The sequence below is a fragment of the Heterodontus francisci genome, chromosome 27, assembly GCF_036365525.1.
Source record: "Heterodontus francisci isolate sHetFra1 chromosome 27, sHetFra1.hap1, whole genome shotgun sequence".
In the NCBI taxonomy this organism is placed as follows: Eukaryota; Metazoa; Chordata; class Chondrichthyes; order Heterodontiformes; family Heterodontidae; genus Heterodontus; species Heterodontus francisci.
This window is the reverse complement of record NC_090397.1, coordinates 58344527-58366030: the sequence shown is the minus strand read 5'-3', so window position 1 is coordinate 58366030 and position 21504 is coordinate 58344527. Positions and strand designations below refer to the sequence as shown.

Below are 21504 nucleotides of genomic sequence, written 5' to 3'. Positions count from 1 at the left end.
ATCTTGTAGATGGTACACACTGCTGCCACTGTGCGTCAGTGGTGAGGGAGTGAATGTTTGTGGATGGGGTGCCAATCCAGCAGGCTGCTTTGTCCTGGATGGTGTTGAGCTTCTTGAGTGTTGTTGGAGCTGCACCCATTCAGGCAAGTGGAGAGTATTCCATCACACTCCTGATTTGTGCCTTGTAGATGGTGGACAGGCTTTGGGGAGTCAGGAGGTGAGTTACTCGCTGCAGGATTCCTAGCCTCTGAACTGCTCTTGCAGCCACAGTATTTCTATAGCTATTTCAGTTCGGTTTCTGGTCAATGGTAACCTCCAGGATGTTCATAGTGGGGGATTCAGCGATCGTGATGCCATTGAATGTCAAGGAGAGATGGTTAGATTCTCTCTTGATGGAGATGGTCATTGACTGGCACTTATGTGGCGCAAATGTTACTTGCCACCTATCAGCCCAAGCCTGGATATTGTCCAGGTCTTGCTGCATTTCTACACAGACTGCTTCAGTACCCGAGGAGTCGCAAATGGTGCTGAACATTAAGTAATCATCAACGAACATCCCCACTTCTGACCTTATGATTGAAGGAGGGTCATTAATGAAGCAGTTGAAGATGGTTGGGCCTGGGACACTACCCTGAGGAACTCCTGCAGTGATGTCCTGAAGCTGAGATGATTGACCTCCAACAACCACAACCATCTTCCTTTGCGCTAGGTATGACTCCAACCAGTGGAGAGTTTTCCCCCTGATTCCCATTAACTCCAGTTTTGCTAGGGCTCCTTGATGCCATACTCGATCAAATGCTGCCTTGATGTCAAGAGCAGTCACTTTCACCTCACCTGCTCGACGGGATCTTGCAAGGCCATCTGCAGTCTCCCCCACTGTAACTCAGCAGCCTTCCACCAGTTATGCACCAGTGCTGCAGTCACTGGGGTAGGAGCATTAGATCTGGCACAGGCCGCAAGACAGGCATGAAGGGATAGTAGAAGGCTGAACAGTGGATGTATTATTAGAAGTGTTGCTAGATAATGCTGGTATGGAATGGATTTGTTGGCAACTTATTTCTGGATTTGGGCCAAGAGAATGCTATAAATATCTATAAAATAGGATGGAAAGATGGGGAAATGTGCAGCAATAGTGCTCCGGTGATTTTTTTTCAGGGGAACCAGAATCTAATGAGACACTCACCGACAGCCCGTCTGGAGTGATGATGTTCCAAATGCCTCCTCCCTTTGTGAACAGCTCCTCCTCTCTGTTGCCTCTGCTCTATCTCCCTGCTATGATGCAGCACAAGAGGAACTGTAACTACAGTCCCAACGATTGGCAAGTGGTTCCCTCAGAAGCCTTTTCACTCCTTCCAAGGTTCCAGCACCACTCCCTTCTGACTGAAAATCTTGTCAACTTCTTCAACAACACAGTACTTCCACCAACTCTGCAGCAAAAAAAAACCTCACCTGAAAGTTGAATGGCGATGCCTTTAAACAGCACACACATGTTCAGTTATGTGTGCTTAACAGAGGGCGTTAACAGGACCAACGCAGTCCAAAATGTCAGATCAGGGGCCAAATCAGAGTTAGATGCCGAATGAAGTCATGAACTGCCCACTCTGCACGCTTCTGGCATGTGGACCTGAGCCCGCGCTATTGCCCTTTAAAACATGATGATCGTGCGGGTGGTGCCGGAAGCTGTCAAACGTGGACACCCAGCCATTATTTTTGGCACCCAGCGCCCATGGCGCTGAAACCAGTGGTGCTATGGAGCCGCAGTTTGCAGCCAAAACTAAAAACAGTCACAGCACCAAATTTTTTTAAAACCCATTACTATGCTACTTCTAAGCATTATTTTAGCAGGGCCTCACATAGCTCAGTGCCTTTTTGATGGCAGCTACTTCAAATCCACCAGACAGAAGAGACATGGTCAGATTGAAGGTCACAAAGGGAATAAGGGAGGAGACAAGTTACACAATTACAAAAATAGAGTTTTCATGGGAAAGAAAAGAATGAAAATTTATTCAACTTGATAGTCGCTGACCTTTCTAAAAGGCCTGAATTCCTGAACCTGGTTCCACTGTTCTAGAGAGAATTATTGCTCTTTTCTCTTTATGTGGAGCAGTGGCTTTAAGGTTATCCAAACTTCGGCATACATGAGGGTCCCAACAAAGACCACAGATGTCCCAATCCAGTGCCAGAAGGTGAAGGGGTTCTTGAAGTAAACAATGGAGAAGATTAGACTGATGAACTTGCGAAGTGTCACAACGAGTGTGACCGTCAGGGATGTGCACTCTGTCGTGAGGATAAACACACCACGGATGCAAACATATCTGAAGAGGTGAAAGGTTAAGGAAAGGAAACGACACCGTTAAACCGCCACATAACTAGACTCTTCCACTCCCTTACAAACTGGTCTTCATCTGGGAATAACCCATTTCTTGAATTTCATTTGACTGTCAGGAGTATTTATTGAAAAGCAAATCATATTTAAAGAAGATGTGTGGCACTTCAACCACAGCTTCGCTAGAAGTTAGGCTCATACAACACAGGTCATTCACCCCTATTGTGTCTTAGTCCCACTCCCCCTGCTATTTCCCCAAATTTCTGCAAGTTTCTCTTTTTCAAATATTTATCCAATTCCCTTTTGAAATTTACTATTGAATTTGCTTCCACCCTCTTTCCAGGAAGTGCATAAAAAAATTCCCATCTCCCCTCGGATTCTTTTGCCAATTATCTCAAGTTGCTGCCCTGTAGTCTAGTACTAACCCTTCTGCCAGTGGAAACAGTTTCTCCCTATCTACTCTATCATAACCCCTCATAATTTTGAACACCTTCATTAAATCTCCCCTTCACCTTATCTGCCCTGAGGAAAACAACCCAGGTTCTCCAGTTTCTCCACATAACTGAAGTCTCTCATCCCTGGCACTATTCTGGTAAATCTCCACTGCAGCCTCTCCAAGGCCTTGACATCCTTCCTAAAGTATGGCGCTGCGAATTGGACACAATATTCCAGCTGCAGCAAGTTTATAAAGGTTTACCACAATGCCCTTAGTTACAGACTGCTGAACACTTAATGTTTTCAGATGACATATTAAAGGAGACATTACCCTATTTAAAATGAGTGGGATAATATAAGCATTAAAATAGCAACAGAGGAATGGTGTACAAACATGTTAATATCACCAGCAGCTATTTCTAAGCTCTGTCGTGCTTGATCTCAGCAGTCAGGTAGTAGCCCCAGCCTGGATAGCAGTTACTTCGGTACAATTGAGCTTGGGTTAAAGGAAACCAACCACGGTTTCTCCAAAAACTTAAAACAGCAGCCTTGATCTTTCATTTGGCATAAATAGGATCAATGACATCAAACTAATTTTGTTAGGAAAATCCAGGCTAGTGGCTTTAACGCAAAGGTCACACACTGAGCAGACTGGACATCAAGAGTGGGAAGGGGAAAGATTAGGGGAAGCAGACAAAGAGGGATGCTATGATAAGGCTTTTAAAGTTGGAGAGAGATTCATCAAGGTGGATGGGCTTGGAAAGAATTCCAGAGGTGTAGAATATGACATTTGAATGCATTGCCATTGATTCAGGAATGAGAGGAAGGATGAACATCAGTAAGGGTGGAGGGTGCATGGTGGAATGCAGAGCTGGTGGAGATTGCAGAGGTAATTGGAGAGATATGTGGATGGGATTTTCAAATGAGTGCTTTGCAGAACTGATAATCAATAGAGTTTGGGGAGCACAGGTCCGATGGCGAGTAGACAGAAAAGTCTGTCATTTGGAGCTTGTCTAGAGTGGATTTTGAGAGGACACAAGCCTAGAGGTAGGAAGAAATGAATGGGCATTTCAGGCATATAATGATGGAAGCAGATGACATTTTGCAGGTGGGAGTAGGCAGTCTTAGTGATTGACTTGATGCAGGAATTAGCTCAGGGCCAAACAGACTAAACTTGCACAGGGGTGAAAGAATTGTTTTATTTCTGTAATTGAGAAAGCATGTGAATTAGGATAGGGGGTTAAACTACTTCACAGGAAGGGGGGGACATTTCCAAGAGCCAGGAAGGGGAAGTGGGGAGTGGTGTGGACTCCTGAACCTGTGCACTGATGGATTCAGTCTAAATGAGCAAGTTGGAAGTGGGGATGGAACTGGGGACTAAGGTGCAGAGTTGCTGGTGAGAACCAGGGAAGATGTGTTCATTCGTACCAATGTTTAGCTGGAGAAAGTTGTGGCCCATCTAGGCCTTGATGCTCAATGCTCATTAAAGAAGACAAGAGGTAAACCTGAGTATTGTGCACACTACAGAAATCGATCCAATGCTTGCAGCTATTATTGGATTGTAGATAGAGGCACCACATGAATGAGGAAGAGAGGGCAGAGACTAGAACCTTGGTATAACACAGGAGCTGACCATATGGAAGGTAAAGCTATTGCAGAAAATAAGCTCTCTACTTTGGGACAGGTAGGAACGGAGATGAGAAAGAGATTTGGGAGAGGTAAAGGCAAGTGTTGCCATATATAAAGTTAAAGAGGTGTGTTAGATAGGAGGAGATTGACACAATTTTTAATTCCATCTAATTACCAGGCAGAAATTCCTATTTTATTCCTGTGATCAGGGACCAAAGCTCCAAACCTAGATCCCAGGGGGTGGGAGACACATTCCATTTTATCGAAGACAGTTACTGAGGTATCAGAATGAACTCTCGATGTGGGAAAGGATACTGAGTTAGAACATTCATCACCAGGTAAAACCACATGATTGGTACAGTCATTCCTAGGACTTCAATCTGTTCTGTGGGGGAAATATGATATAAAAAAAACCTGCAGTGTCACACACCTACATCAGATTTTTAAACAGTATATGGACATACAAGATGACAATGGCAAACGCATACATTGAATTTTACAGCATAGAAACAGGCTATTCAGCTCAAAAGATCTATGCCAGTCTTTATGCTCCACAAGTTCCCTCCCACTCTACTTCATCTCACGCTACCAACATATCCTTCCATTTCTTTCTCACTTACATATTGCTTTAGCTTCCCTTTAAATACATTTGTGTTATTCACCTCAACCACTCCTTGCATTCCACGTTCTCACCATTCACTGGGTAGAAAACTTTCTCCTGAATTCCTTATTGGATTTATTAGCAACCATCTTATATTTATGGCCTCTGATTGTGGACGCCACCCATATGTGGAAACATCTTTGTTATGCCATCATATTAAACCCCTTCATAATTCAACCTGTTCAGTCTTTCCTGATATTTGTATCCTCTTAGTTCTGGTATCATCCTTGCTAATTTTTTTTTTCCAACTTCTCCAGTACTCCTATACCCTTTTTGTAATATAGCGGCCAGAACTGCGCAGTGTGATCTAACTCTAATCAAACCTTCGATTCAATTCCAACCTGTAACTCACTCCATGGTATCTGTTATTCCATATATAAACTACCCAAACCCAATTAATTATGTAGTTCACACCTGGGTATCCATAATTATTCTTTTTATCAACCATCTGGACCGCTTGATAAGTTGCCAGTCTGTAACTCACTCCCAGGTGGCAGTAGTGTCTACTCAGGGGTGCCTCTCCTCTTCAACTTTCCCTCTCACCAGATGTTCCAATTTCCCTGCTGTGCCTTCCCACCAGACGTAGCTCAGGTTGAGAGCAGAAATCCAGCCATCACCTGCCCCTGCTCTGTCGCATCCAAGGACACCCCTGTAACACTTACTCCACTCAGGGAGTCTCCTTCCCTGGTGCAACAAACATCAGCATTCAACTTCATACACATCATTGTCTACATACAAACAGAAATTTAATTTAGAAAACAGATTAAAGTGCAAACATTTTTTTTTCCAAAAGGCACTCACTGGATTGGCTGAAGAGAACTCCGTGATTGTAAATGTCAGAGGCAAATAAGAGGAAGGCTGGTAATGGCAAGAAATGCTGAGTGGAGAGAAAGGCAATGCTTAAGTAACAGACAGTGAGCATATGATTGACCTAAGAACATTTAGAGACAGCCTGAGTAAAAAGTTGGCTTTAGCCGAAACTGTCTCATGTGTTCTCTAGTGGATGCTTGCAGCCTTGGTTTCAGAGAGACATCAGAAAAGTACAAAATGCCCCAAACTGATCAGAAAGAGACAATCGCAGGGAAGCCTCTATCTGAAAGCTGCAAGAGCATCATCAAGGACCTCAGGAAGCCACAAAGTGCTTCACAGTCAATGAAGTACTTTTTGAAATGTAGTCACTGTTGGAATGTAGATGTGGCAGCCAATTTGCACACAGAAAAGTCTCAGAAACATCAATGAGATAATGGCTGGATAAGTCTGTTTGAGGTGTTGGTTGTGGGTTAAATACTGGCAAAAACACCAGTGAGAACACCGCCCCCTCCACCCCCCCATGCTCGTCTTCAAAACAGTACCATGGGATCTTTTACGTTTACCTGAGAGGTAGGTGGGCCCTGTGTTTAGCATCTCATGCGAAAGCTGACATCTCCGACAGTGCAGCATTCCCTCAGTATGCCTCTGAAGCTTCAGTCTGGATTATGTACTCAAGCTTCTTGAGTGGGACTTAAACCTACAATCAGAGGTGATCTAATTCAACAGGTTCTGGGATACCACATGTGGAACATGTACATAAAAAGATCATGTGGCAGATAGGCAATGCCACACAGGGTCGCCAAATCCCACATTGTATTAAGGCCCAAGACATCATCTTGACTGAAGCCAAGTAGATCTGCAGAATTATGGTGTGTGGAGGGTGCTCATTATTTTAAGAATGAAAACTATACACGGTAGTTAGCCTGTCTCTCTTCTTCATTCCATAATGCACCCCCACCACCACACATGCACTTCGGGATCATTCCAAGGTGTACAGATGCAGGAGGGGACTGACCCCTGCATAGCACCAGCGGCCATGATCTATCTGTCCTGAAGGGGTTGCAGTGAGCTGCAGTTAGATCCAACAGCAATAATTAGCAAATCTGTGAGGACTGTTTGAATGGAATCACCCAGCCTTTGGGAGATGATAGCAGTGTAATCTATTCAACATCTGCTGTGCTACCAAAGGTTGTCACATCCTCATACAGTAGGAAATGAATAGCAGTCAAAACTGCCTAACTTGCACTTTATGAGCGATATGGGGCTCTGCAAACGCCTACCTAGTGCAAATGGCATTCCAGTTTGACTTGTGCAACTGTGAAAACACAACGGGATAATCATTGCATGAACCAAATCAAATAAACTGTAACTATCTATTCCCTTTCTCTCATTTAAGTTTGAATAAATGGCATTTTGTCCTGGAGATTGTGTTAACATTGAATTTAATTCCTGGATAAACAAGGACTGTGTGTGTTAATGCCTAGGACTATCCCAACACTCACTTGGTCTATCGTTATAGCAACTTATATTTTGTTTCTTAAAATAATTATGGTTATAATTATAAAAGTGGGAGTGGAAAGGACCTCTTGAGGTTCAGCGACGTTTCACAAGTTCAGTTTGTTTTATTAATCAGGAAAAATGAAGATTTATTGGAACTGTAGGCCATAAATGTGGCCAAAGTCAAAGCCTCTAACTAAGACTTTTATAGTAGCAAGGTCCATTTTGTCCACTCTTCTCAATGTTTCGCCTAAACCAGAAGCAAGCTATCACTGGTGTCAAAAACATTACTCACATTATAAAACAATGCTTCCTTGGAATGCTTCCCATACTGCTTATATAATGTCTCTTGAAAGAGGCCCATTCTGGCTGACATGAAAAGTGCAAAGGTCAGCATAACAATACCTGAAGGAAGAAAAAATACACAACCTCATTAATGCTTTAGAGCAGTCTAAGGAGAAGTTTAACACTGCCACAGGAGGCAAATTGTGGGTGGAACACCAAGCTAACAGTGGATGAAGTCTTTTAAGACACACGAGTGGTGTTGATCAGTTAGAAAAGTCTTTGAAATCCTAAAATCTTGGACAGTCTTTGACATTGAGTGTCTATGGAAACCTTTTTTAAAAATTTGCAGGCTACAATGGGGTGTCCATGCTTTTGCCTACATGGACGCACAAGCACTTGGGGGGGGGGGGGGTAGTGGGGGGGCACATATTAAAAGGCTCAAACCCATGTGCCCATTAATTTGTATATACAAGGGCTGTTGATCATCAATATTTGAAGCTCTCTAAAGCAGGCCACATTTGTTTTTGTTCTATGCCTCCCCCACCTAACTCCATTTTCTCCCCTCATCTCCTGAAGTTATTGCTGAAGCCTGGCTCCTCAGACAGCAGCCATTCAATTATCCGAGAAACCAGCCTGTGAACTTGAGCAGGGAATTTGCCCTTGGGAGGCTCACAGTTGGAGCAACAACAACTTGCATTTATATAGCACCTCTGACATAGTAAAATGTCCCAAGACACTTCACAGGAGCATTATCAAACAAAATTTGACACCGAGCCACATAAGGAGATATGAGGGCAAATGGACAAAAGCTCGGTCAAAGAGGTAGGTTTTAAGGAGTGTCTTAAAGAAGGAAAGAGAAATAGAGAGGCAGAAAGGGTTAGGGAGGGAATTCCTGAGTTTATTGCCCTGGCAGCTGAAGGCACGGCTGCCAATGGTGGAGCGATTAAAATCAGGTGTGCACAAGAGGTCAGAGTTGGAGGAGCGTAGATGTCTAAGAGTTGTAGGGCTGGAGGAGGTTACTGAGATAGGAAAGGGTAAAGTCATGGAGGGATGTGTAAGCAAGGATGAGAATTTTGAAATCGAGACGTTGCTTAACCAGGAGTCAATGTAGGTCAGCAAGTACAGGAGTGAACACGTGTTAGATCACGGGCAGCAGAACTTTGGATGAGCTGAAGTTTATGGATCACACCGCAGCCTCAGTCTTGCCCTCACCTGATGTGCACATTTCCCACAGGGATACCAACGAACAGCAAGAACCCTAACTAGCAGTAGGATACTGGGGCCAACCAAGGTGCTTCAACTGCTGCCACAGCCAAGAGCAGCTAATACAGTACAGAACACGGCTTGAACCTATGACCTACCTGGTCTCTCTGGTTCAGTACACTGGGCAGTGCATTTCTCCAATGAACAATCGGGGGATCCCTCACTTTAATATGCCATGAGGATGCCTGGGGTAAGAAATGGAAATGGCTGTCGTACAGGTGCAACTCTAAGATTAGGGGTTCAGGTACCTTATTAGGATAGAATAGAGAAACTCTTACACCGTATCTAATCTATCTCACCGAGTGAAAACTATTCATTCTTCAGAACTTACATCAAAATCTACTGAAACAATCAAAAGATCCTCAAAGAAATGGTTGATACACGATACAGCAGCAGAACTGGAATAATGCAATGTGAGGATTTTCTTTCTGTAGCTTAAAGTTAAATGTGCAATGTCACCGTGTTCCAATCCGTACAGCTTTGATCCTTTTGATGGTCCCGATTGAGAAGCCAACTTCTCAGCATGCTCTTGGACAGGCAACTCAATCCAATATGACTGATTCATTCAAACTATTAAGCAACAAATTAAATTTCCATCCATCATCTCAGCAGTGGGCATGGGTCTGAATGAATTCACTCCATTGTTGTCAGTTCTGAACTAGCCTTGTTGCTTCAGTCATTTGTACCCTTTTCTGGCATAAGCGACTCTGGACATTGTCTATCCTTGGTCTTCCTCGACTTCAGCTGCTTAGGTCCCAAGATCTAAACCTCCCGACCTCTCTCTCCTTCTCCAAGACACTCCTTAAAACCTACCTCTTGGGTCAATGTTTTCGTCACCTGTCTTAATATCTCCTTGCGTGGCTTGGCATCAAGTTTATGTCTGATAGGTGCTTCACAGGAGTGTTAGGCATGTTTTACTATGTTAAAGGTGCTATATAAATACAAGTTGCTGTTGATGAAATCAACTATGTTAAATGAAGAAATTGGGAGAAATGTAATAAAACTAATGATTGATGAAGTGAGGCAAATAAATTGAAGGGAAAGGAACACAATTCAACTGTGTGATAAATAAGCTTAATTTATAATTAGAAAGTAGTTGGTCAGGTTAGGGTTGAATAGTACACACTGCTTACCTTTGTGTATGTGGCTGGAGCAACAATCGTAGACAGAAATGTTGCTAATTCCACCCCCCGCCCCACCAAGAGGATTAAGACTCACTTTTCCACTTCAGGGTTCAGCCCAGCATCTAGAACACTAGTGGGTGTAACATTGCAGGACAAAAATGGCCTGATTACAGTTTTGGTCAGAAGTACTGGAACACTCTGGGTGCATGTGTGGTCCACAGATGCCAACAGTTCTCTAGCCCCTTGACCAAGGGGCTATTTTGTTTCCTGTGTTGCAAGCGAGGCAGTGTTGACAGCTGACTGGAGCATCTGAGCCAAGTTCAATCGGTCCACACCCAACAGGGGGCTACTGGACAATGATCAGCAGCAGGAATACTGATCGACTTTACCACTTTTCTAATCCCGAGGCCCCAACTGAACTAACTCTATGAGGACATAAATCCAAGCTTTGTAGATACAGGCAAGCATTCAGACTTAAGGCACAATTCTTGGTAAACTCAAAGCCCAAGCAAAGACAGTACAGAATATCCTGTATAGAAGTTACAAACAGAGAGAGGCCATTCAGCCCAACTGGTCCATACCTGTCTTCATGCTTCATACGAGCCTCCTCCCACCTCACTTCATCTAACCACATTGGCATATCCTTATATCCTTTCTCCCTCATGTACTTAGCTACCTTCCCCTTAATTTACGTGTGCAATTGAAACCAAAGTCCACCGAAATGTATTGTCTTACCTATTAGCCACTGAATAAATACATTGGAGCTGTCATCATCAGACACACTTGTATGTGAAGACTGAAATACAAACGAAAATTAACGATGGCAACTGTAGTTGTATAGAGTTAGACAAAATAAGAGCCCGAATCGTAATGAGGAGCAGCAGCTCATCTAAGTTGCACCTACCAAGCTCCCTAATGGCCTCTTGATTCAGTAGACTGTCAACATTGTCCACCTTACACCTGAAGAACGACCAGTTGGGTCAGGTGCCAGTGGATTGTTGGCACCCACGGAGCTGCAGCTCAGCATATGTGTGTAATTGTACCATGTGTGGTTCCAGGTTGTACAAACTATGAAGGATCTTCAGTCCTTTTATTTAGCTGAGCTCAGTGGGACAATGGTAGGGACGCTGCAATTGGCCTCAGCTGCCATGGCCTACAAATGCAGGGTGGGAGTGGTGGAGGATAAAGCCAACCAGGGTTCTCCTCACTGTTATCCAGGGACATTGGCTAGAGCATACACTCACATAGCTGCCGATTAGAACACCAAGAGGTCAGCAGAGGTGGAAAACTGGTGGTTAGGGACCAGCCACCCCTATATTCCCACCCGATTCCAAAAAGGAAAAATCGGGAAGGATGGATAATAGGGCCTGATTTTTCACTGCGGCGGGGTGTTGTTCTGCAATTGCTGACTGCTCAGTTAGCTTGTGCCCCAATGGCACAAATTCTATAAGAGGGAATGGGGTGGAAAGAACAGACTGAAAAGCAGAACAGGGAAGGTGGACAGCTTAGATTAATTACTCAGCAGTAAATATATGAAACAGGCTGCCCAGGTGAGAGGCAGAGAGCATCAGCAAGTTCAAGGGTGAATGTAATAAATATTCATCAGAGAAATAATTGATGGATGTGTAAGAGCTTTCCAACTTCATGCGTGACTCAATAGGTCATGGTGATTGCTCCTGGTTCTTTATGTTTCTAATTTCCTACCTTCAGGGCAAGTCTGTTAGTCTCAGATAAGCCCTTGCTGTTCAAGCACTCAGCTATAGAGACATGCACACAGAGTCCAAACGCAGCTGTAAAAGCGCGCGCACACACGCACACACACACACAAATTTCCAGTTAACGGAATGACTGATCCGTTATTCATACAGGAAAGGGAGGGGGGTTCATGGGGAAGAAAGATAAATTGGATAGTTAACCAATCAAACAGGCATTAGCGCGACAGAGGATTAATAAGGTAACTAAATGGCGTGACCCTGTTGAGCAAGGATTGAGGGTCACTGCACAGTAGCAACTGGCACCTGAGCTGCAACAGAGAATCATGTTTTGCAGATGTTCAAAGTGCAGGGCAGCAAATGTGTGAAGTTTCAAACATACACTACAAAAATCTTGTGTGCGCACCACATTCACTTCCTCTGTGATACTATTAGTGACAGGACACACAAACACACCTTCTTGTTAAGAGGGTGTAAAGATGTATCTGCTTAACCTGGGTTGTAGGTATTATTTCATTTGATTAAACCGTCTATCCAGCACCTTTCATAAATTATGCAGTTCTGTGTCAAATACACAGCAATGCATCAAATTTTCTGTCATAGAATCTTACTGCACAGGAGGCCATTCAGCCCAACTTGCCTGTTACAATCCTTTGAAAGACCCATTAGTCCCTCTGGGCCCTGCTCTTTTCCCGTAACCCTTCAAATTTTTCCTTCTCGAGTGTTTGATAATGCTCCTGTGAAGCGCCTTGGGATTTTATTTTACTACATTACAGGTGCTGTATAAATGCAGCTTATTATTGCTGTATATATCCAATTCCTTTTTGAAAGTCATTATTGAATCTGCTTCCACCACTCTTTCAGGCCACGAATTCCAAATAAACTGTTGTGCAAAAGTTTCAATAAATAAACCTCTGTCTTACCACTTGTTTTGCCGACATGAACGTACAGATAAAAATCCCCAAAGAAACCAGAGCTATTGAAATGTACTTTGCAACATTGTACCTGTGAAGGAGAGAAAAGCACAGAATCTAGTTTAACAATGGACCAATTTACAGTTTTAAAACTACTTATAGTGATACTGGTTGCAGAATGAGTTAATAGTTTTTTGCAACATGGGTCTGCATTGGAATTCTCCAGCTCGCACTACAGAATGACCCCCGAACCACACCATGGGTTAGGTGCTTCCGTTGTTCCACAGGTACTAGGAGCCCCGAGTTAAAGGGGCCGGGCCAATTCAGCAAGCCCTGCAGAAGTTATGCACTCAGGATAGGAAAATGGCCACTGAGCTCAACAGACCCAATCTTTTGATTTTTGTAATTCTCAGGCTGTGGGCATTACTGGCAAGACTGGTATTTATTAAGCATTTCCTAGTTGCCCTCAGGAAGGTGATGAGCCTTCTCCAATCATTGCACTTAACTGTTGGATACAACAGAGTGGCTTGCTAGGCCACATCAGAGGGCAGTTAAGAGTTGATCACACTGGTGTGGGACTGGAGTTACATATAGACTAGACTGGGTAAGGACGGCAGGTTTTCCTCCTTAATGAACATAGTATCCTAATATTTATCCCTCATCCAACATCACTAAAACAGATTGCTGTTTACGGGACCGTACAGTATGCAAATTGGGTGCTACATGTCCCTACATTACAACAGCTATTACACTTCACTGGTTGTGACTCACTTTAGGAAGATCTGAGAGGCCCTGCCTTAATGCCAGCCCTCTGTTTCCTTTCATGCATTTCTTTAACCGAGCACCACCCTGAGTCTCTCTTCATTCCCGGTTTATTGTACCAATTCTCCAGGCTTTGCACTGTCAGCTAGTGCCAAGGTCAGCTTTGCCACATATCTATTCCAATCACCTTCACTCTTCACTTGCTTCTGTCTACAGCTTTGCAGTTAATGCTGAGCTGATCAAAACACAGGCAGACAACAGACACAGCATTAATAACTTACCTTTTCTTTAAAACGATAATTCCCAATACCATGCTGGCTATCAGAGAGCCCTGAAAAACAAAAGTATGACATCAGGCAAACTCTAGTTGCATAATTCCTTCATCAGCTCCAGGAGCTGGCATTAAATAATTAATTGTCATTAAACTAAAGGGGTTAGGACAGATTTCACAGAACAGATAAAGGCCATTTACAGTTATTGGGGCCTTCATTATCCGCATTCCAATGATCTGCTTTCCTGATTACCACCAACATCTTTTTGGAATAAAACCTCAAGATGACGGGAGTATCTGGTGTTTCTTTTGGTATTTGCCTTCATTCCAATAAATAAAGGTATTGTTGCACCATATATACAAGACCAGCATTTGGAGACTTTCAATCATCCATGAGTGGTGGGGTCCTCCTAATATGGCAGGTGATGGTGGTTCCACTGCTGTCACTTTGCTTTAGAAAACCAGGGGAAAAGGTCAAGGAGAGGAAAATCAGCCAGGGTTTCCACCCCCCATCACGACGGGTTTTTATTGCCTCTCCTAGGTGATTACATGGCTGTGGGGGAGGGGTTAGGAAGTGTTTAGTCATGATGGTCCGACCATCATGAGTGTGCGTGGCAGGCTTTATGGACTAGAACATTTACTGTTTAATGCATGCAGCGGCCTGTGCTGTGTGCGAGTGCAGGATGAGCACAGCATTGAGCTTCGCTGCGGCCCTCTCCATTACAGAATATCCTGCCGCCGCTCACTGTCCAGCTTCATGCTTGGATGAGGTATTTCGGGGAGGTGGGGCAGACGAGAGACAGCCATATCTGTGAAACTGATGCCTTGGGGATGGAGTAACTGCTTTCAGGTTGAATGGAGAGTAAATTAAATAATCTGATTAAGACCAGGACTGAAGACTGCAAGAGGAGATTAGTCAGCACTGGGTGGAAACATTTTGGCCACAGTCTCATTGAAAACACAGGCACATCATTTGTGGAATAAAGTGCTCAAGCTTGTACAATATTGCAACAAAGCAAGATAGAGCTCCTAGACATTTATTACAACTGGACATCATACAGAAATTGTATAAACCATCAGTGGAAAATGTCACCTATATTCAGGTTAAGTCCATACTGATACCAAGGTACAAGGCGAACAGCAGCAAGGCTGTATGGCCTTATTCATTTACTACCTATCTTCGCTGTATGTAGTTGGTAAATGATACATGTACAGTTTTGGAACACAAGGCTTTTATACTGTCGCATGCTTTAGTTTAGTTATTTGTTTTCACATTGATAGGACAGAAAACACCTCAGTGAGTGTGTGTCACTTACTGATCTGAAGATCATGTGCAAAGGCATCGGGATGTTGAAGTTGAGTGCATAATTATTGACCACACTCACTACGAAAAACATGGAGACCATGATGAAATACTTCCTGTGTGAATAAGAAAAGGGAAAAGAGTGAGAGGCTGGAGCTTAATCCACGGAGATTACTGAGGGCGAACACCAGTAAAGATTCAAATGGAATCGAAAGAAAAAAAATGAAAGAAATGCTCCTGAGGAGTAGAAGAAAAAAAAAAGACAAGAGGCCCGGAAACTTCTCTGCGCAGTTCTTAGGGGGAACCACCGACACCAACCCCAACACTGGTGAGGCAGGTTCTAATCAGGACAACCCAGCGCTGATGATTTTGACACAAACCTTCATGCTCTACAGTGAGGTAGAGAGCTTAAGGGAAGAAATTTCATAGCTTAGCGCCTAGGCAGCTGAAGGCACAGCCACTAATGGTGAGAACAATTAAAATCAGGGATGTGCAAGAGGACAGAATTGGAGGAACGCAGCGATCTCAGAGAGTTGTAGGGCTGGATTAGTTTACAAAGACAGGGAGGGGCAAGGTCATGGAAGAATTTGAAAACATGGAGTATTCTGAAGCATGGATTCTGCTAACCCTGAGACGATGCTAATTTACACAGACCAGCACTCCTCTAACAACGGAATTTCTCCAGTACCTTAAAGGAATTGCCCGGGGCTTCGTAAAAAAGTGAGCTTGAAAGATTAAACCCTCCAATGCTATGAACAGGAACTGTCCAAAAGTCACGATGTTCCCACATCCTGGAAAATCCCTGAAGAAATAAAATTATTTCTTTTAAATTACGAGTTTAACACAGTTGTTAATTTAACAGCTAATTCCACCAGTTTAACTTTTTATTTTAAAGGTTTCTCCTACAAGGAAATGGCACAGAATCACACAATTCAAACTAAACAGCAACAACAAATTATAAGACGCGGTTCAAAGCCTAACTGAATGACCAACCAAAAACGTCTGCAGTGGACAAATAAACGTCCTGGCTTGAGGCTATCATATACAACAAGATGGTCAATATAAATGGAATTAGCCTCTTGAGGTCTCAGCTTTCATACTCGACTGGGGAGCTAGAAACTGCTTACAGTTTGCCCCAGACATCTCCAAACTACTCTCAGCAGGTCTGGTCGTTCTTACCTTCTGACACTAATCATAGAAATAACAGCACAGAAGTAGACCATTCACCCATCATGCCTGTGCTGGTTCTAGCATTCCAACTGGAGCTATCTACTCCAATTCCATTTCCATGCTCTTTACCTTTAACCCTTAGTATTTTTGCTTTACAATTCTCCTTTGTACCAGCTTCAATAGCTACTTGTGCTAAAGCGATCTATGTTCTAATAATGCTGTGTGAGAAATCATTTTTTCTAATTTCCTTGCTTATTGTTTTAGGGATAATCCTGCATCTAAGGCCCTTGTTACTGTTTCTCTAACCAATGAAAACACACTTTCACATTTTATTCTCTTAAAACTTACATAATTAAAAAAAAATTAATTAGATCTCCTTCAGTTTCAGTGAAAAAAGTTATTTTTGAGCCTTTCTTCAAAACTATAACCACTCATTCCTCTTATCACTATTGTGAATCTTCACTGTGTTCCTTCCATGGCTCCAATATCCCTCTGACAATGGGGAGCACAGAACTGCATATAATACTCCAACTGTAACCCTATCAATGTCTTTCAACATCACTTTTTTGCATTTCAATTCCTCACTGTGTGAAACCCCACATCCCATTTACCTTTTTTATGGCCCCGGCTTCCTACACTCACACTTTTCTAGATCTGTTTCCGTATCTTTCGATCTCTCTGATCTGCAACAGTTTTACCTTAAAGGGCCAATTCATTTCTCCCAAAATGTACTATTTCGCATAGAACTGCGTCTGTCACCTGTCTGCCAATTTTGCTAGCCTGTTTACGTCCTACTGAGCCAAGTGGACTCTTTCTGCACCTTAAACCTTCTATGATTCTACTGCAAGTGACTGCATTTTCCTTCAGTTTGCCAAGTTCCCTAATTTGATTGTATTAACAAACATTGAAATCTGCCCTCTTCTGCTTACGTCCAAATCACATGTTATATGATATGAAAACAAATGAAGTCTCAGCATTGATCTTTGTGGCTCACCAGTACCCACATCTGTCCAAAGGAATAAAAATGCCTTTAACACTATGCCATGTTGTCCATTCCTGAGCCATTTATCTGTGTGGCTACAGTTCCTTTTATATAAACAGAAAATGTCAGAAATACTCAGCAGGTCAGGCAGCATCTGTAGAGACAGAAACAGAGTTAACTGGACATGTCCATGACCTATCATCAGTGCTGGCAAAAGTTAAAGGCAAGTACAGAGGCAGGGAAAGGGAGAAGAAAGAACTAAAGGGGAGCTCTGATAGGGTAGCTTCCTATCTGGTAGGAGTGATTAAATGACAAAAGGGATGATGGTGCAAACAAAAGGGGTGGTAATGGGACAAGTGAAGAAAAAGATGGCTCTAGAGGAGCTGCAAATGACATTAGAATCGTTGCCAGCAGCTGCCATCTGAAAAAAAGGGAACTGTGAAATTGTTGAATGCAATGTTGAGTCTGGAAGGCTGTAAAGTGCCCAATAGTTGAGGTGCCATTCCTCAAGCATTCGTTGAGTTTCATTCAAACAGCGTAGGAGGCTGAGGATAGAGAGGTCAGAATGGGAGTGGGACGGAGAATTGAATTCCCTTTATTACTCTGTGCCTCAATTTTCTTAATATGTCTCTTATGTGGCATCTCACCAAATTAATACACTGCATTCTCTTTATCTATACACTCTGGGATTCCCTCCAAGTATTCCATTAGATTAACCTAGCATGAACAGCCCATGCCTTTCTAAATGTTCACTAATTGCACCTGGTTAATGGACTCTAAAGGGTTTATTTAACTAAGTGCTGTCCTGGTGGGTGAGGCTCCTCACTGAGAGCATATCCCTGTAAAGTTAGAGATTTGACTATCATGCAAGCAAGACTTCAGTTACCCAGCTTATCCATTTCCCCTTTCTTATACAGTATTATTACTGTAGCAAACATACTCCAATATTAAAAGCAACTTGATTGCTAGAGCAGCAAAAGCTGTGCAAATTCTCTTACGTAGTGTTCACACATGTACAATTTACACTCATGAAATACTGAGCTGCAAGTCTCATCTGGCAAGTTACGTCTCAGGAGTTTGTGTGCTTATCCAGAGATTATGTGGTTACACAAAGATAATATTGTCCAGCAGGTTGGTGCCAATGGATCTAATGTCCCAATACAAAATCTTCCACACACTCGCAAACACAATATTAAACTTAATTTAGACATCCTGAGGATGCAAAAGGCTTTATATAAATGGTCACTTGCTAGAACAGAACTTGAGTATTGCTGAAAAAAAGCAACATGCTGTCAAAGCTTTTCATCGTGCACTCATCAGGACAGACACAAGAAGGGCAACAATTTTATACTGTATGAGAAAAGGGTGCTGATTGGTTGGCGAGTCAATTTTGGTCGAGGCATTGCCATGGAGACTGCACCAGGGAACTATTGTCCCCTACGCTTTTGTTTAATTCAAAAAAGGTGCAACGCCTTGGACATGTTCCTTTTGCCTGCAGGGGACAGATGCCTGTGTATGAATAGATGTAGAATCTAGCAATGTGACTCACTCATGCTTACTATTCAACAATTTTAGATCATAACCCCTGCCCCCGTTTCCTTTCCTTTGCTGGTTTGATACTTTTCCTCATTTCTTTTTTTGGACAACAGCTATTCAGGATCCTGCCATTCACACTTCCTCTAGACACATCTTTTAGAGTCATAATGGCACAGGAGGTCATTTGGCCCATTAAGTCCATGCCAGCTCTCTGTAGAGCAATCCAGTCTTTTGTAACTTTACTTGTCCCATTACTACTCCCTTTGGCCTTGCACCATAAAACCTTTTGTTATTTAACCTCTCCAGCCCTCCACCCTATCACAGACTTTCCCTTTTGTCCTTTTTACCACCCTTCCCCACCTTAACTTACTCAAAACCTATTACATTTCTATCTTTTCCCAGTTCTGATGAAATGTCACAGACCCTGACAAAGTTTGATAAAGTACCACATAACAGGCTAGTTAACAAAATCGAGGCTCATGGAATAGAAGGATCAGTGTCCAATTGGATAAAAAATTGTCTCAAGGACAGAAAACAGCGAGCCATGATGAATGATTATTTTTCAGCCTGCAGGATGGTAGACAGTGGTGTTTTCCAAGGGTCGGTGCTAGGACCACTGCTTTTTTTTTTACTATGTATAAATGACTTGGATCTTGAAATGGAATAGAATTTCAAAACTTGCCGATGATACCAAACTTGGAAGAGTGGCAAACAGTGAGGATGATACAAAGCGCCTGAAACAGGACATTGATAGGCTAGCAGAATGGGCAGACAAGTGGAGATGAAACTTAATACAGACAAGAGTGAGGTGATGCGTTTTGGCAGAAGGGAGAGGCAATATAAACTTCATGGCGTAGTTCTAAAGAGTGTGCAGGAACAGAGGACCTGGTGGGGGTGGCGGTGCATGTGCCATCTTTGAAGGTGGCAGGACATATTAAGAAAGTGGTTAGCAAAGCAAATGGGATCTTGGGTTTCATAAATAGAGACATCGAGTACAAAAGCAGGGAAGTTATGCTGAACCTTTATAAAGCTCTGGTTAGACACCAACTAAAGTAGTGTACACAATTCTGGTCACCACACTTTAGGAAGGATGTGAAGGTCCTTGACAGGATGCAGAGGAGATTTACCAAATTGGTTGCAGGGATGGGGGATTTGAGTTACTAGGTTAGGTTGGAAAAGCTAGGGGTGTTCTCCCTGGAGCAAAGGACTGAGGTGAGATTTGATAGAAGTGTACAAGATTATGATAGACTTAGATAAGTTAGACAAGGGAAAACTGTTTCCATTAACTGATGGTACAAGGACTAGAGGGACATGGATTGAAGGTTTAGGCAAGAGATGCAGGGGGAATATGAGAGAGAGTTTTTTTACACAGTGAGTGGTAATGAGCTGGAACTCACTGCCCACGAGGGTGGTGGAAGTGGATTCAATCAATGATTTGAAAAAGAAATTGGATGGCCACTTGAAATAAATAAACTTGCAGGGCTATGGGGATCGAGCAGGGGAAAGGGACTGGATTGCTCCGCAGTGAGCCGGTATGGACTCGATGGGCTGAATGGCCTCTTTCTATACAATAAATAACTCCATGACTTGAAACATTAACACTGTTTCTCTCTCTAAAAATGCTGCCAGACCAGCTAAGTATTTCCAGTATTCTCTGTTTTTATTTCAGATTTCCAGCATTCACAGTATTTTACTTTAGTAATAGTCAGATCCCTGGTGCTCACCTACCATTAAATAAAGGCAATGGCCAGATCCCTGGTGCTCACTCACCTGACCAACAGTTCCAGAAACACAACGTTACTGGTGCAGCCCAGGAAGACAAGGCCAATGGCAAAGACTGAGTGCATCTTGCCCCTCGTTTAGGGATGTCTGAGGGTAGGGTAGAAGGGGGTAAGATATCTCTGCTCGGCCGCTGCTGAAATCCACTCACTTCTTGCTCCTTCCTCTCCACTCACTGCACAAAAAACTGACACCTCCACCTTCCGCCATCCCGTTCCGATCCTATCCTGTCCCACTGCGCATGCTTCCCACGCAGTGCGTGGCGGGAGTTGTAGTTCTCTGCTGACAGGACGTAACCGCCGTGAGACTACAGGCACCGTGCATGCCGGGAGTTGTAGTGCAGGCATGGCGCCGGCGCAAACAGCCTGGTTTATGCTTAGAGAAAACTACGATTCCCAGGAAGCATTGCAAGCTGTTTTGGGAACTGTTGTGGCAACAGTAAGCGAATGAAATGTGAAGTCAACTAAAAGGTGAATACACTTAACAAAAACTATCAATTGTTTTGTTTCCTATGTTTTAGGGGATTGGGAGGTACTTTAATTATAGAATTTATTATTCCTTGTCGTAGCAAGTTTTACATTCTAACCAACCTGGGTAAAGAAGTTCCTTCTGAATTCCCTATTGAATTTATTGGATTCAATAGAAAATTCAGCAGAAACATCTTTACCTAGAGAGTGGTTCGAATGTGAAACTCGCTAGCACAAGGAACTGTTGAGGCGACTAGTATACAGGCGTTCACTGGGAAGCTAGATAAGGACATGAGGAAGGAAGGAACAAACTAGCAAGAAATATGAAAGCTTACATTAAGAGCTTCTACAAGTATATAAAAAGTAGAGTAGCTAAAGTAAATGTTGGTCCCTTAGAGGATGAGACTGGGGAATTAGTAATGGGAAACAAGGAAATGGCAGAGACTTTGAACAAATACTTAGTATCCGTCTTCACGGGAGGAGACACTAAAAGCATTCCAATAATAGTAGAAAATCAGAGGCTAAAAGGGAGAGAGGAACTTAATACAATCACTGTCACTGGAGAAGAAGTACTCGGG

General features: G+C 43.0%; 1 protein-coding gene across 1 annotated transcript; it reads right to left on the bottom strand.

The window, feature by feature from the left end:
- Positions 1–1974: 1974 nt before the first annotated feature.
- slc35b4 (solute carrier family 35 member B4) lies at positions 1975–20697 on the bottom strand. Its single transcript, XM_068059443.1, has 10 exons — positions 20451–20697; positions 15681–15794; positions 15006–15108; positions 13700–13749; positions 12666–12747; positions 10766–10826; positions 7654–7763; positions 5853–5928; positions 4706–4775; positions 1975–2315 (listed from the first exon to the last, which is right to left on the bottom strand). Exons 1-10 carry the CDS (start codon positions 20525–20527, stop codon positions 2078–2080), a joined length of 981 nt encoding a protein of 326 aa, XP_067915544.1. The 5' UTR covers positions 20528–20697; the 3' UTR covers positions 1975–2077.
- Between the last annotated feature and the right edge of the window lie 807 nt (positions 20698–21504).